At 35.2% G+C, this 16,392-nt stretch overlaps 1 protein-coding gene across 10 annotated transcripts in view; it reads left to right on the top strand.

Moving 5' to 3' along the window:
- LOC141448125 (dynein axonemal heavy chain 10-like) overlaps positions 1-16,392 on the top strand; it is a 269,181-nt gene that overhangs the window by 251,789 nt on the left and 1,000 nt on the right. For 8 of the 10 annotated variants that reach the window (XM_074116245.1, XM_074116251.1, XM_074116250.1 and 5 more), the window contains 7 exons: positions 338-480; positions 2,164-2,497; positions 5,191-5,325; positions 7,958-8,172; positions 9,235-9,402; positions 11,132-11,311; positions 15,691-15,849. In XM_074116245.1, coding sequence (XP_073972346.1) covers positions 338-480; positions 2,164-2,497; positions 5,191-5,325; positions 7,958-8,172; positions 9,235-9,402; positions 11,132-11,311; positions 15,691-15,849 — 1,334 coding nt within the window. Of the gene's footprint in view, positions 1-337; positions 481-2,163; positions 2,498-5,190; positions 5,326-7,957; positions 8,173-8,549; positions 8,814-9,234; positions 9,403-11,131; positions 11,312-15,690; positions 15,850-16,392 lie in introns of those variants that run through there. The other 2 variants (XM_074116258.1, XM_074116265.1) reach the window with 2 other exon arrangements.

Below are 16,392 nucleotides of genomic sequence, written 5' to 3'. Positions count from 1 at the left end.
TGGCCACCACATGATTATAGCAGTAAACATCTCTATTTATTTTAAAATGCCTCATCAGTTAACAAATAAATAAAAAATAATTCGAATTCATATTTGCGAATACTGCCTTTTTTGTAACCAATAACCCTTTTTTTCACTCTATTACTAATATTTTGATAGTTGCGTTTTTTTTGCTCAGACGCGTTAATGCTCATTTAGACGAATAGTAGACAGCTCTTACTTAACCACTACTTTTTTTTAAAACCTATAATCTACTTTCTTTCATTTTTAACTTTATGTATTGAAAATGGCACCTAAAAATACAACAGATAAAAAATGATCATCTTCTCTATTGTAGTTGTTATTCAAAAGCAACGATTTTTAAGAGATGTAATGGATGAAGCAATGTCCGCACTTGATAAAGATTACATACAGTCATGTGGTTACAAGCATTTCGGACTAGTATTATATGCGCTGACATTTGTACATGGAGTATTTAATGTAAGTGCGATTTATTTTTTGAAATTAAGAACCTTCAGTTACAGAAAGAATTTGATTGTTTAATCCTCTTACTGTCTCCTAGAGGTAGAAGGATTGCAAACGAGTCTGATTTTTCTAGTTAAAAGGAAATAGTAATTTTGAGCTTAATCCAGTTCATCCTTTTGAATATCATCCATTCTATCCTCTTGGCTGAAACATGGAAGCTATCACATTTAAACAATGGGTTTCCTTTAACCCATATCGTCAAGTACGTTTGCAGCCTAGTCTCATTTTTCTCCCTATCTTTCGTAGAAACTAATTTCCGTAACCTAAGCTGCTGATCGAAACATTGTTACGAGAACGGTTCTTATTAAACTTATATATACAGGGTGACCAGAGTTATATGCTCCACCCACTTTTTTTTTTAACGGCGGGAAATTTCGAAAAAATAAAAAACACGTATTTAATCATTTTTAGTCTAGTTTATTTTCAGTGATTGACCCATTTTTTTAAACCCCTGTATCTCGAGATACAGCATCCAACTTTTGTTTTTCAAATGGAACGTTATATTTTTTGTTGCATATTTTTGTAGTATTTGAGCTCCTAAAAACAACAAAAAAATTTTTTTTGAAATTGGTTAGGTTTTTCAAAAGTTATGGGTATTTAAATTATGAAAAACAATTTTCAGTTTACTGTCAAAATTACATTATTTTTTTTAAAGAATCTATTCAAACTGGACACAACCAACGGATAGGCAAGCCAAAACTCTGGACTCCCACGCTTTGCTTGCAGCAGCACTTATGGTGGCGAAGTCAAGATCTAGACAGGCTAGAGTTATTCGACGTTCAGGTTGTTTTTCCTACAAACGTTTGGGTGGAGTTATAGGAAATCAACTAATCGGCCCATACTTCTACAGAGAGAACTTAACTGGTGAAAGGTATCCAACTTTTTTTTCAGAGACATTTTGCCAGTTCTGCTTGAAGATGTTCATCTAGAACGTCGGCTAGATATGTATTTTCAACAAGATGGTTGCCCGGCGAGAGTGGTTCGAGGTTACCTGGACAGAAATTTCCATTAAAAGTGCTTAGGGACTCATTGTCCGATCCAATGGCCACCTCGATCTCCGGACTTAACCCAAATGGACTATATTTTGTGGGGATACCTAAAAAAATAAAGTGTAAAGTATCCTTAATCCCGTGGCTTCAGTCGATGATCTGAAACGTCGAATAACTCTAGCCTGCCTAGATCTTGACTTCGCCACCATAAGTGCTGCTACAAGCAAAGCGTGGGAGTCCAGAGTTTTGGCTTGCCTATCCGTTGGTTTTGTCCAGTTTGAATAGATTCTTTAAAAAAAATAACGTAATTTGGACAGTAAACTGTTTGTTTTTCATATTTTAAATACCCATAACTTTTGAAAAACCTAACCGATCTCAAAAAATTTTTTTTTATTGTTTTTAGGAGCTCAAATACTACAAAAATATGCAACAAAAAATATAACGTTCCATTTGAAAAACAAAAGTTGGATGCTGTATCTCGAGATACAGGGGTTTAAAAAAATGGGTCAATCACTGAAAATAAACTAGACTAAAAATGATTAAATACGTGTTTTTTATTTTTTCGAAATTTCCCGCCGTTAAAAAAAAAAGTGGGTGGAGCATATAACTTTGGTCACCCTGTATATATATTTTTTTTATTTGTTTGCAGATAAGAAGTAAATATGGCAAATTGTGCTGGAATGTTAGTTATGATTTTGGTGAAAACTTATACAAGTTATGCGCTGAGTTTATAGCGAACTACATGTTAAGTTTAACAAATCTCTCAGAATCCTGCATAAATTGGGATTACGTTAAGTATACAATTGGAGAAGTATTCTACGGAGGCCAGACCATTGACTATTATGACTATGTATCAATTAAAATGTATGTAGATGAATTTTTTGATGACCATCTCGTTTTGAAGAATCATATGCTTTGGGATCAAAATTTGTGTAAATTTAAATTTGAAGCAAATGATGACTACAATATAAGTGATTACTTAGGTAAGTTTATAATTATTATTTTGAGACACCGATACTCCTTACCAAGTGCTGCTGTAGCTTATTCCTCTCCGGTATCAAAAAGATTCACAGTTCTGTTAAAATAATAATCAATTAAAGTTAGGAATAAAACCTCATTAATAGTTATTTATTTAACAAGTGTGGAAAGTAGTACTGTTCCTCACACGAGGCAGAGTTTGCACGCACGAGCGAGCGAAGCGAGGCGAGTGCAAGTGCAAATTGCCGAGTATTAGGTAAATACTTTACACTCGAGTTAAATATTATATTTTTTCTGCAACCATTAGGGTTATTAACTAAAAAAAAAAAAAACTAAACAGGAATCACTAGAATCCATTTTCAATTTCTATAAGGTAACACTATAACCTTTTTAACTGTTATAATTAAAAATATCTAATTATTTATTAAAATGTTATTTTTATTTCTATATTCCTTTCAATTTTTATTTTATTTTCTTAATATTCGTTTTTTATTTATTTAGATAAAGTAAATTTAAATAAGCTTATTAAAGTTTTACAGAAAATATTTAATAACACAACTTCTTATATCAAGGAAGCACAATAAAGTTTTTTCACTCACTAGTGAGGAAAGTGACACTAATGGGAATTTTTCCTCACCAGTGAGGTAAAGTTGGGCATTACACAGCTGATTTTAATTGAGTAATGAGAACATTCCTACATGGTTGCAGAAAAATAAAATTAAACTAACAGAACAATTAGAAACAATTATGTCGTGTTTAGATTTCTGTCAAGCTGTAAGTGTACAATCATCACTAGAATTAGGTTGTTCGGCCATCGCTTCTTGAAACAATATTCTAGCACGAAATGACTTTTAAATGTAGCCTAGTAGATTCAGCTGTTAGAACTGCCAAAATCGAATAATTTTCTTATTGGTAATATGTTAACTCCGCAGTTTATTCCTCTCCAGTACCAAAACGATTCACAGTTCTGTATAAAGTACTTGGTATACTTGGTTAACCTGTCGCTATCATACACAGCTTGGCACAGTAGTGAGCCTGGACAATAGTAAGAAAAAGCTTCAGGATATCTTCCCAGCATCTGGCTTAGAGCACCCGAGATGTTCTTCACTGCACCTATTGCATTATTTTCTTTATTAAAGAAATACTGTAGAACTTTTGTAAATTTCTGGAAAACTCGGTGGCACTCCGAGATAGGAGTAGAAAGTTAACCCCTTTTTTACTAGATATCTCTCGCAATGAAAGTTTTTTATATGTCGTCGGCGAATAATAGCATTAAAAGCTTTTAAGTTGAATCAATATTTAACCCTGAAGCTCCCCTTTGCTTTAGATGAATATATTAATATTAAATTTAAAACGGCTGGACAAGTTGCATAAGGGTTGATCAACAAAAACTGCATGAAAAAGCGAAACGTTAAAAAACACACGTACATCATTTAGTTTTTATTCTTACTAGACAAATGTATTACAGAATTTAAAGAAAAAATATATTTAAAAAATGTCCGTCCCTAGCAGATCTATTACCCGATTGTTCCTCAGGCAAAATACCACTAACATCCTCCCACCCAGACAATCGATCAGCCCTGAAAATATTTTGATAGTTGTAAGTACTTTAAAACATGGTAATTTGAAGGCAGACTCTGGTCAACGTTTTTGATCATCATTACCAAGTAGTGATGTAGTGTGTACCAAGTAGTGCAAGCAATCAAATCGTATGAAAAAGTGCGGATATTTATTTCTTGGGAAGACCACTTCGAAATCCGTTACTACTGAAATTCGATTTCGATCACCTTACGTACAAGGATTGCTGCCAACATTTCTTAGAATTCTTCACGTACAATTAAGAATTCTACAGTTTCTTTGAAAAGGTGTCTTGCAACTTTAAATGAATGATTTAAAGTTCCTGCTGGTTTACTTTAGTTAACTATTGTCTTGAAAGTTGGTATTACAGGTTGTAGCTTATTAATGAATTTAATTTGGACTCCTAAAATAAGACTTTAAAGTGTATATAATTAAATAATAGTTTTCTCTTATTTTATCTTTTGTTTTATTTTATTTTTTTAATTTATATATTTATATGTATACGTATGTATCCGACAACTTGCCTCCCGCGGACGAATTATAAATTCAGCTGGACTATAAATTTATAGTGGCAGTGTCTGAGTGAAAAATATTGTATGTGATGCACAATAGAGAGCTGGGTAATGTAAATATAAAGTTAACCCAAGTGAGCAAGATATTCCAATGCATTGAGCATATTAAGGTCAATTATTTCAGACATGCATACGGGGTTATCAAAGGCCAATTCTACTTCACTTTTGGCATTATTAGAAATATATGAGTACTTGGAGGATGTCGATGCATTGAAATTTTATCCTTCATTGCAATTTTCTTTTTCTTCAGCAGTAAAAGAATTTTTTCTTTAAGTACTTGTATTTACTTCTAAAAGAGTCTGTCCTGCCTAACCTGGGAATCTCCATTAACCATCTATGCCCAGTTGTCATTCAATCAGTCTTGACAATGATAATTCTGTCTAGGTCTTACTCGAAATGATTTTTTTTTCTTCCTTTGAGGGTTGCCACCTGAACCAGAATTAATAGATTCTAAAAAAGATATTTGCCCACAATGAATCTAATTAAATTTTTGTCATTTCTTCACAATAAACCTACTAACATTCAATTCTTTTTTTTTTTTTTTTTAGAGGAAATAAAAAAAATACCGCTTGATGATGCTCCAGAGTTATTGGGACTTCAGAATAGCGCCAGCGGATACTATTATCTGGAGGAAAGCAAATATTTATCTGAGGCATACACAAAAATTCACGCACAATGTGAACGTAAATATCGTAATTTTCAATTTATAAGTCTTTCTCTTTTCTTTTCTACAATATATCTAGAATAGTAATCTGTGGAGGCACCCCCTGTATAAATTTATTTGATTTAAATATTATTTAATATAACTGTTTATTTGGATGGCAATCGCGGAAGAGATTCTTTTGTCTTTATTACTCAACGTGTTTTTTTCATCAATTATATTTTGAGTGTAAAACAAAAAGGATGTTAAAGAAGGTGTTTAAGAAATATATTATTGTCTTTTTAGTATTTTATTCTCCTTTCCCTCACTTATTTTTTTATTTTCTGCTCTTCTTTTTACATATACAAAATGTCCCAAGGTATATGGATAACGACTTTTTCTCGGAAACTAAGATAGATAGAAAAAAACTAAAAAATACGTGTCACCTTAGTTTTTTGTTAAAAATCCAAATTTAATTTGGAATTTTTTTTCGATGCTTCCAGAAGCGAGATACAGGCACCAACTTTATTTTTTCAAATGGTGAGGTGTGGTTTTTATTTAAGAAATAGATTCCTCTATTTTTTTTTAAAGAAAAATTTACTTGAACGGTTTTTTTCTGTGAGCGATATTTTACAAGTTATGAATGAAAACATTATTCTTATTAGAAATTTCAAAATGTTAATATTATAACGATTTTTTGATTGAATAAGAAGAAAAGTACTATTTTATTATAAATTTTACCCCTCAATACTATTACAGATCATACTCGAAACGGCCTTCCCCATTAGAGATGCATAGACATGCTCTTTCCTGCTTTTGGAGGAAAAATTAGTAAAAAAAATTAAAGTAGTATTTTTTCTAGAAATAATTACCAAAAACGATTGGCTAATCTCATTCGCGAACAGGATGTGTGAAGTAGGCGGACTGTAGCTGATGACGTAAATACACCGTAAGCCACTCCTTCACCAATAAAAGCACAGTCATCCAGTACATAAAATGGAGCTCTTTCATTTTCATTCAATGATCTAGATTTAACTTTCTTTTACTTCAGGAAAATATTTCATTAACATTTTTGATTCTGCATTACATTAGAAGTATGAAACCGGAAATATAATGTTCAAAACATGTTTATTTGGGACATTTTTACGATATCAATTTTTATTGAATTATTCGATAATTTATCAAATACCTATGGGGGAAAATTAGTAAAAAAAATTTAAATATTATTTTTGCTAGAAATAATTACAAAAAACGATTGGCTAATCTCATTGGCGAACGGGATGTTTGAAGTAGGCGGACTGTAGCTGATGACGTAGGGACACCGTAAGCCACACCCTTACCAATAAAAGCACAGTCATCCAGTACATAAAATGGTGCTCTTTCATTTACACTCAATGATCTAGATTTTACATCACGTTCTGAGTGCCTTTCGATGCACTAATGTTGGCCGGCTCCCAGGTGAACTTTACCACTTGATCACTGCGCATAATTCGGAAAGCAAATGAAGAATTCATAGGGTGCGCCGAAAACATAGAGCTTTTACGGCACTAACTTAGATAGAAACCAAAAGCAGAATCGCATACCTCCGTGTCAAATCTTGGCGGGAAGAAAAGCGTAGGGTTGGTTGCAAAGTAAACAGCAAACCAGAATCCGCTTTATCATTGGTGATGTCCATGCCCGCTCTCGCTTTTTTGTTGCCTGATTTTATCTGATCCAGGATAGAGATTATGATATTAGGAATTAGAGAAAATATTCACGTTTCTAAACCAGGTACAGACCCGTGTCTCAGTGGTCCCCTTCTTGAAGCTTAGAACCTACCTGAGACAGGGTTCGCTAGCTGATTTCTTGGAGTACGTTGACTCCCTTGTGGGTACTTGCATAAAGCTGAACTCAAAGACAAGTGTTGGGTTCAGGCGCCCGCACGTCTATCAACGCTCTGGATCCCTTTTTTTGTTACTGATCTTTGATTGGTTTCAAATATGTTAGATGCTGACCCTTAGATTTTCTCTTCCTAGGAACTTCTTACTGCTCTGAATGGAAACTCCGGGTGTCAGTAACCTCAGAAGTTGACGCGCCTTGAATCATATGAGAGTATGTCTCGGTAATCGGTCCACGTCTTCAGCTTTTAACACTCTGCATCCTTGGTGGGATTAGCGTAACTCCAGGTCGGTGCTTCTTCATGCTTACAGAACTTTTACTAAACAATTTTTATTTGAAACATTTTGCAGCGAAAAATGTATTTTTAGGGGTATGAGAATAGTGAAGTATAACATACCCAATATGTAATTTTAATACTCATATGTACGTTTCAAATAAGTTAAGTTAGTATGTAACAACGAAATAAAGTCTAGGGAAGCGGTTGGCTTTGATGTTATTGCAGTGAACTCAGCGTACGTAGGTCTTCGACAAGCGCTTGGTTTTCTCCTTCTGGGGAGATCTAAAGCTTACTGTACAGTGATGTCACAGTTTTCTGTTCTGGAAAAAAAGGCTGGCGTTTGAAGGCTACGGGTGCCAATATGTTAGATATTATCGCAATTTAGATCAGAATAAAGATGTTCCAACAAGAAGCAACAAAATCAAGTACTCCGTGGGAAAAAATCTATAGCAATAACGATTTGGCACAACCAACATCCTATTTTATCGTTATTAATTTAATATGTTATTTTTGATTACAGCTGCTGTAGACATAGTTAAGAAACACGGAGATATTTTGAAACGACTAACAAGTAGCATCAAACTAAAAATAACTTCAACTTTTGATATTCATCAATCAGAAAATGAAGAAGCAAACAAAGATGTATCGAGGATTGATAAAATATTCCTACAAGAGTTGATTGGATTCAACAAACTTCTTACATTAATGGTTAAAGATATAGACAATCTTAGCAAGGTATAAAATTATTTTTAATATTATAATTTTAAATATTTTGTGAATTCCCCTGTTGGCGTTACTCACTGAGTAACGTTTTTGACAATTAATGCAAATTTTAGTTTTCACAGAAGTTAGATTTGTAAAATAGAGTACTTTTATTACTAGTTTCCTACCTCACCAGATAAAAATTTCCTCCGAACTCCGAAATTTTGTGGAGTTCCTTTAGACTCTAGATTTAGCTTAACAGGTCTCTACCCTTTAACGTCCTGGAAGAGGGGCAAAGATACAAGAGGTAAATGATTAGCGGAAGTTCCTTATTTATTAATTATTAATATTACAAGAATTTTGCGCAATATTATACATACGTATTGTACAGAAAGACATTGACAATCTAGCTTGACCCGTGGTGCCTTTGGACGTATAACTCAAGGTCACTTTGAAATATATACCTGCTCTGATGGACTGTGGTACCTGTGGTAGCGGAATGGCGAGGGAGAAAGGCTGTTAATTCCCGAAACGCTACACTGTCCTCGGCTTGGAGCATGGCGCCCCCTTGGCTGGTTACCTGGGAGACGTCGCACTATCTCCAGAATCAGGGGACTCTTTTATTGGCCCCCAGCTATTTCGTGATTTGATCGAGTGCGTTAAAAGATGTCAGATGTGCGCTGAACGCAAGACGCCCATACAGTTGACGGTGCCCTTTGGCCAGCCCTATGAAGCTAAACGGCCCTTCGAGCAAGTGTCCCTGGACATGGTGGAACCACTTCCTACCACTAATTCGGGCAATAGATATCTGCTAACTACTGCCCACGCCGTATCAACTAGTGAAGTTATACGAATCGTTGTCGATCTGTCATTATCCGCACACAAGAAAAGGTTCGACCTATTTCACATAAAATCTCTTCTAGCCAAGGACCGATCTCCTAATTTAATCTTGATGTTGGAACCAGATGCAAATTACTACCTAATCAGCATTGTTTCAAATTTTGTACGTAAATACATACACTAATTACGTTTTACTCATCTTTAAGTTGGCATCAGTGGCGCCTTGAGAAATATAATGTCTAATTTATATTTTAGGAACTAAATGAAGGTATTGCGCTTAGTGAGGAAATGACAACTCTCGCACACACTCTGTGTAACGGAGCAATTCCTGTGCAATGGAGAGAGCATTCCCCACAGACTGAAATGAATTTAGCACAATGGATCAACCACTTCTCGCTAAGAGCCAAGCAGTACAAGAACTATGTAAGTAATTGTTTTATTACTTATTATTCCATCTGTCAGTTGCCTGTTCGTTAAGCCAGATTGCGATATTAAGAAGTTAAAGTCAAGTAATCGCCTATTTTCTCTGGCAAGGCCTAATGTCTAACTATACATTAGGTGACGTGGACGTGAAAAGATAACGGACAGTAAAGTAAACAGTTTTTTCTGAGACTGATAGATTGACATCAGGACAACTGTATACTGTATAAATGTTTTCTGGGATGGTTAACAACCTTCCCCTAGATGAACAGAAAAATCTTATCGTTTTGGCACTGTATTATAATGTGCATTTGTTGTGTTCGTTTTCGGTACATTTTGTTACTCAGAAAATCAAAAAAATGCTAATGCTTAACTTACTTGATATTTTTCTTCAGACCCAAAGTTTGCAATCAAAATGTTGTGCTGGTAATTCGACTCTGCCGATATCCATGATGGACCAACCAGATTATTCTCTCAGCAAACCTCTTCAGATCAGAAAAAAAAAAAAAAAAAACAGTACAAACATGGCTTCCACCGAAATCCAGTATCCAGGAATAAAGAACTTATAAATCGCCTACCAATCATGATTATACTAAGACCTCTTTCGAGACCAACACCTTTGCAATAATCACTCTTCTGAAAGAGACTTCAACAAATAATCTCATCTTTGGTTCCACAACTAAAACAACTACTTATTTACTTAATCCAAAACACATCTTTTCTAACAATGGACAGCTTGTGTGATTTCCTCTCTTAATTTAATACTAGTGAGCTGAAACATAACAGATTAAAAATTCGAACTTTGATACTCTCCTACTTTCTCAACAGATTTATTTCAGCACCAGACGAACACATACTTCCTCACTTAACGCAACTACCAATCCGACATACTGTACATTGCGATGCTACAAAACATCATCTCGTCCATGTATATGGACAATAGGATTTTGTGTTGATTTTTCATTATTTCGTTGTTTTTTTTTTAAAAAGTTCAGTCGCGTCACCAATTGTTGATCTTTGCTTTTTAAGAGTCTGAAAAAAGTGGAATTTAATAATTAATTGAAATAAAGCCAAAATTGATGTATTTAAAAATGGAACAGGCTTGCAGTTAATGAAAAGGAGATATGCTGATGTGGTTGTTTAACAAGCAAGCAATGCGAGTGGTTGTTAAAACTTATAAATATCTGGGTGTGATTCTCACTTCTAGTTTTAGTTTAGAATAACGTTTTTTTAATCTAAAGCCAAATTCTCAATAAATACTTTTGGTATCCCTTTGGAATAAAAGTATCAATTTTTCCTTAAAATTGAAAATATTTAATGCAGTTTTAAGATCGATTTTATGTTTTGGTTCTCAAGTGTGGGGTTGTAAAATATATGAAAAAGTGAAAGCATTTTTGCGGTTTTTCATTAAGAAAATTTTCAATTTAACATTGAATGCGCCTAATTAAATTTTGTTATTGAAACTAAACTTTTTTCTTAATTTTTGTTAGTACATTAAAACTTTATTTGGCCTATATTTTTCGATGTTATTTAATTATTATTATTCGTGTTACTGAATACCACGATAATGGTTATTAGAGACAGCTAGGAAGAGAAAATCTACAGGACGCCTGAAATCAAGGGAACCATTCCCTTCTTTCTTAATCTCTTGTTATTGCAACTTTATCATTGAATATGACTATAGGCTTACCAAATTTCCAAATTACTCAATTTCAATTTTTTCTTTTATTAGATTTTAGATGGGGTACCATCTGTAGTATGGCTGTCTGGTTTACAATACCCCAGAGCCTGTATAATTGCAATATTAATGGAGAGTTGCAAACGGAAAAATTTTGATTTATCGTCAATAAGTTTTTATACAGAAGTAATTGACATGAAAAAAATACATCAGGTGTATTTTCCGAGCAAAGAGGTAAGTTGTTTTTTGTTCTCCTGCATTGCCCTTAAAAGTTTGGTGTAAACCGATTTTCTGACCCATTTTGCAAAAGCTCAGATAAGTTTGTGCTATGATGAGAAAGTGAATAAATGGGAAATGAGTCTTATTATAGAGATAGAGAATGATAGAGTGAGAAATTACAATATGTAAAAATAATGTAACTGGAAAATACTAGAATTTTATATTTTTTATTAAACTGGGATCAATCTCAGCACACTGTTCATGAAACATTTTTCCTCTTAAATCTCGTTCTGAAAGGTCCACTAGATTGTGTACTTTGAATATTGGATTGTGTTCCTAATCAAATTTTTCCTACATGAATTCAGTTTCTGTAAGTTTATCATAAGAAACCCAAAAGCTCTTCGATGGACCGATGACGTCTTTCTTCAACATGTCATGCAGGTGTTCCGCTAGAATAGAGCGCTGACTGAAAGGTACGCGATAAAGTCTCATCACTACCGACCATCCTCGGGGTGCGGATTTTGTGAACGAAATTGACATCCCTCCTTCCCAAGGGGGGCAAACACCGTGAAGTGTCATTTAAGCCGCTCTAAGACGTAACAGTCTTTCTCTGCGCTATTTAGGTGGGTTTTAGGCAGGTCTTGACTAATTTTCGTGGACATATTTCTCCGTTACTACTATAGGAGACACTTCTCGCAATCCCTAATCCCTGTTTTGGCATAGATCGAAATATTCTGCCATCCCTAATCACGATTTAGACTACAAGCCACTCGAACGCCAAGATGTGGATGTGCGAAGTGCTCCACAACACGACCCCCGATTGTGGCGCTCTTAGTCTATCTTCAGCCATGACTTCTCTGAAGGGAGAAATGTTGGTTTTGGTCACAGCCTTCTTATTTCACATCCAGGGTATTACTTTACGTGGCGTATACTTCCGGCTGTTTGGCTACTTTTCTTTGATTGATTTGCTACCCTGAATATAAAACTTCTTAAGGACCAACGGCCCACTAGTAGCATCGATCATACGGTCCAATATATCCTAACCCACCGACTTAGAATGCCACTCTGCTAGAACAAAATTGTATACGTAGGAGCAGATTGAAGGCGACAGACCACTTCTTGTTGCCCGTAAATTTTTATTGAAGCCCTATTTACTTCCGGATCAAGATATGTTCCATACTTTCTGATTTATACAGGTTACACAATGAACAGACGGAGTTGGTATTTATTGCATGGTCTCTCTTTAAAACGAATGAATCTTTCGCCTTTTACTGTTTCGCAACAGTATACAACTCGAGTTTCCAGACTCGGACATACCCTAGTATAATTACCAATAGCTCTGCAGACGAAGTATATTCCTCGTTTAGAGAGTTAAACCAATCCTTTTATTAAATAATAATAATAATAATTATAATTATAATAATAATAATAATTTTTTTTTTTATTTTTTTTTATTTTGGGGGTAGGTAAAATGCTTCTAACGCACATACGTGCCGGACTCCCGCCAAGGCAGCCTACCGGCTAAAACACCTACCCCGGCACCAGGCCTAGCCTGGATTCGCTTGTGCAGCACTACATCAGGCTAGGCCCCTATTCTATCCCCAATCAAGGGGTTCTCCCTCCAAACTCAACCAGCTCCCTTTGTTTGGCACTTAACACCTCCCTAATGAAGCGTGCCACACATGCCCACTGCCGCCTACTAGTGAGCATAGTCGGTATTATCCCCGCTGGGGTAATATGCCCGACATATTGCTCCAAGTCTCTCCTGAGGCAACCCCACCTCTTATAATAATTATAATAATAATAATAATAATAATAATAATAATAATAATAATAATAATAATAATAAATCTTTGGCCTATGACACCGAAAGCATTGATTTCGGAGAGCTTCTTTATGTGTTTGGCTTCTACTCTTCGCAGCCCCCTAGCGTATGGTCTACACGTCTATACTAGACTAGAAAATCGGATCAAATTGATTCAATTGAATCGGTCTGGCGGTTTTCCTATTTCACTCCTTAGTTAAAACTGCCGCGACAGTTCTTTCAAATCACTAACAAAAGTTCACAACCGCTGGCAAAACACTAAAAAACGTGAGGAAGTAACCTTCGTTACCGAGATATCGTGCAAGAGCTTTTCAAGGTCGTTGTAGAAGACAATAGAACGCTATACAGTCCCTTAACTGGGCTGCAGATTACACACTATTATCCTCAAACCGTATGTAAAAATTAATTGCCGTATAATTAATTAACAATTAATTTTTTCTAACTTAATCACGGTTAATTAAATTAGTACAAATAAAATCCAAGAAGGGAACGTTAGGAAAAAGTTTAACAAGTTTGAGTTTAATAACAAAATAATACGCTGAGTTTACCCTTACGTTTAAACAATAATATTTACACATACAATAACCTACTAAATATTCCTCCTTTTATTTATTATTTAGTAATTAATGTTAACATTTATTTATAAAAATAATTAAATAAAAAAAATTGAATAGGCACTAGGCACCTCTAGAGGCGTGACCTAAAATGTATCACTGTTTAACATATATAAGATATATATATATTTCAATATGGCGGGTTATAATACCAAAGCTATCAAAATCACTTCCAATATTGATAATTTTATTTAATTTGGGGGGCTTCGCCCCCATTCTCTTAATTGTTCCTCAAATCCAACTCGCCTACATTTTTTTTTAAAGTGAGGGCCTCACCCTTCACACCCCTTTGGAGAAACTAACGACACTTAATTTTCTGGCAATTAATGAGGTTAATGTGTAACGCAAAACTTGAGTTGAGACACACATTTCATACCAGTTATTTTAACAAATAAAAACAAAAATAACTCACCTTATTAACAGCAATCCCTATCACACAGTTTGTACACTTTCGCGACTCCCTCCACAAATGCTCTGATAAGGCCTCTGGAAGAATGACTTCTATTCTCATGTATTCCGCTGAGTCAAACTAGCTAGTGACGGTCCCTCTTAGCCAGCTACCTTTTTATGAAACTCATCACAAATGAAACTTCATTTTTTTGTAACTACAAAAAAAAAGACAGCAAAACTAAAAAACTTCCCCTTAGGGTGAAGTAGATTAGCCACTTTTTCTGGGTTCTTGGGGTCCCTGCGGGTATCCCAGCCTAAAAACATGAACATGGCCAATATACACTGTAACACCCCAATACATTTACACAGTACACATAGGGAACAGTGGTGGTATACCTTGCTTCTATTCCTCGTTTGATCCGTTCTGTCCCTTTTCTGATCCCCCCGGATATCAGTCCAAGCTGAGATGGGGCTCGTGTCGAGGCTGTATTCGTACAGGGTAGTAAAATACATGTGCGGTAACACCTTGGGGCATCGGGCGAAACCCTATTGTAATGTAACCTTTCTGAGGAGTGGAGGTCTGCCACAAGTATTCGTTGATCCCTCCACCTCATTAATGAATTAATGACTGCCAGGGAGTGCCCTCAGGGGGTCTTATCTTAGACAACTTACTTGAAATGCTAGACCTTCGATGGTTCTCGGTCCTGGAATACGCAGATGATATTTCTGTGGTGGTCAGAGGCAGAGGCAATCGTTGCATGAGCTCAGCAAATGCAGGAAGCACTCAAGATCATAGGAAATTGGAGTAGAAGGTAGATCTTACTGTGAACCCTTCAAAGACTACTCTGGTCCCCTTTACTAGGAGAAGGGACAGTGAGCTACAAAAATCTTCTAGTTTTTGTTAGAAAAAGTTTTAGTTTATAATCGATTGTATGTACTTGTTGGTTAACCTGTCTCTATGATCTCGCTATGTCTGTTCCATGTGCTTCTATGCATTAGAGTTAGTTGTTTTGCTCTTTGTATTTTTCCTGTGTTTTGTTTATGCAATATAAGTGTTTTGTTTGTGTACAATATTTATTATGTACCTTTAACTGTTTTTGACAAAACTCTGGTTGTGTCGGGTGAGATTAAGTATCTGGGCATTGTCCTAGACTCCAGACTCACTTGGAAAGCATATCTAGATAAAGTAACACTAGAGTCAGTCCAATTATCATCTACGGAGCGGTAGAGTGGTGGAGGAAGACTGAACAACAAACGGCCATCAAGGCTCTAACCAGGAAACAGAGATTGGCTTGCCTGTTGATTACGAGGGCCTTTAGCAGTGCCCCCTTGTGCAGTTCTTGTTCCGGAAAAATTAGATCTAGCTCAATCCTGTCTTCAACATCTAATCCCAGCACTTCTTTGTAGTGTAAGTCCATAATTCAAATCACGGTGAAGCCTTTGAATGTGGACGTAACGCCGGTTTAAATCAAACTGCGAAACAGTAACAATTCAAATATTATTTTGTGTTTTTTAATTTTAATTGAAAATTACATAGACTAAAATGAATGTATTTCTGTCAACAGGAATTTCATATAAGTGGCTTATATCTCCAAAACGCTTCATGGGATGACAGCCAAAAGTGTATCGTTGAGCCTACTAAATTTTATCCCTTAACTGAGTTAATACCCCTAATTAAAATAGTACCATTCAAGCGATCAGTAAACCATAACGCTGTTCTAACGGTAAGTTTAATTAATTTGCACTGTCAGTGGATGAACGAAAATCAGTAAAAGTGCAAATGATAACCTCAATTTTTACCACTTAATTAATTTTAACCATAACAAAGGCTCCATTCAAACACACTAAAAGTGTTTCGCCTACCAGAATGTTTCGACCAAATAGTCATAAGAGATCTTCTTCTCTTATGACGAGTTCAACTTAAATGAAGGTCTCTCGAAATCAGACCCATTGTAGTTAGAAACGGCCTTTCTGACATTTTCTGAATGGTACATTAGATGGATCGCTGGTTATTGCATGAAGAGGTCTGCTATTTATTATGTATTCAACTTCACAGAACAGCGTTTACAGTGCGTCATCCGTCAATCACTGCTATGTTAATGTAGAGTTAACATCGTTAACGTTCTATATTACTTGCCGCTCCCAGACCTCTCCGAAAGGGTTTGCTAGAGGTGGGTTGTAAATCGAATTAAATGTTTAAGTATAGAGATTTTTATTTATTTATTTGCTGTTATTTTATTGTTGCTTTATTTATTTTGTAAAAATGG

Source organism: Rhodnius prolixus, unplaced genomic scaffold (assembly GCF_049639745.1).
Source record: "Rhodnius prolixus isolate KJV_2025 unplaced genomic scaffold, Rpr scaffold_1, whole genome shotgun sequence".
NCBI lineage: Eukaryota > Metazoa > Arthropoda > Insecta > Hemiptera > Reduviidae > Rhodnius > Rhodnius prolixus.
This window is presented reverse-complemented; position numbering and strand designations above follow the sequence as displayed.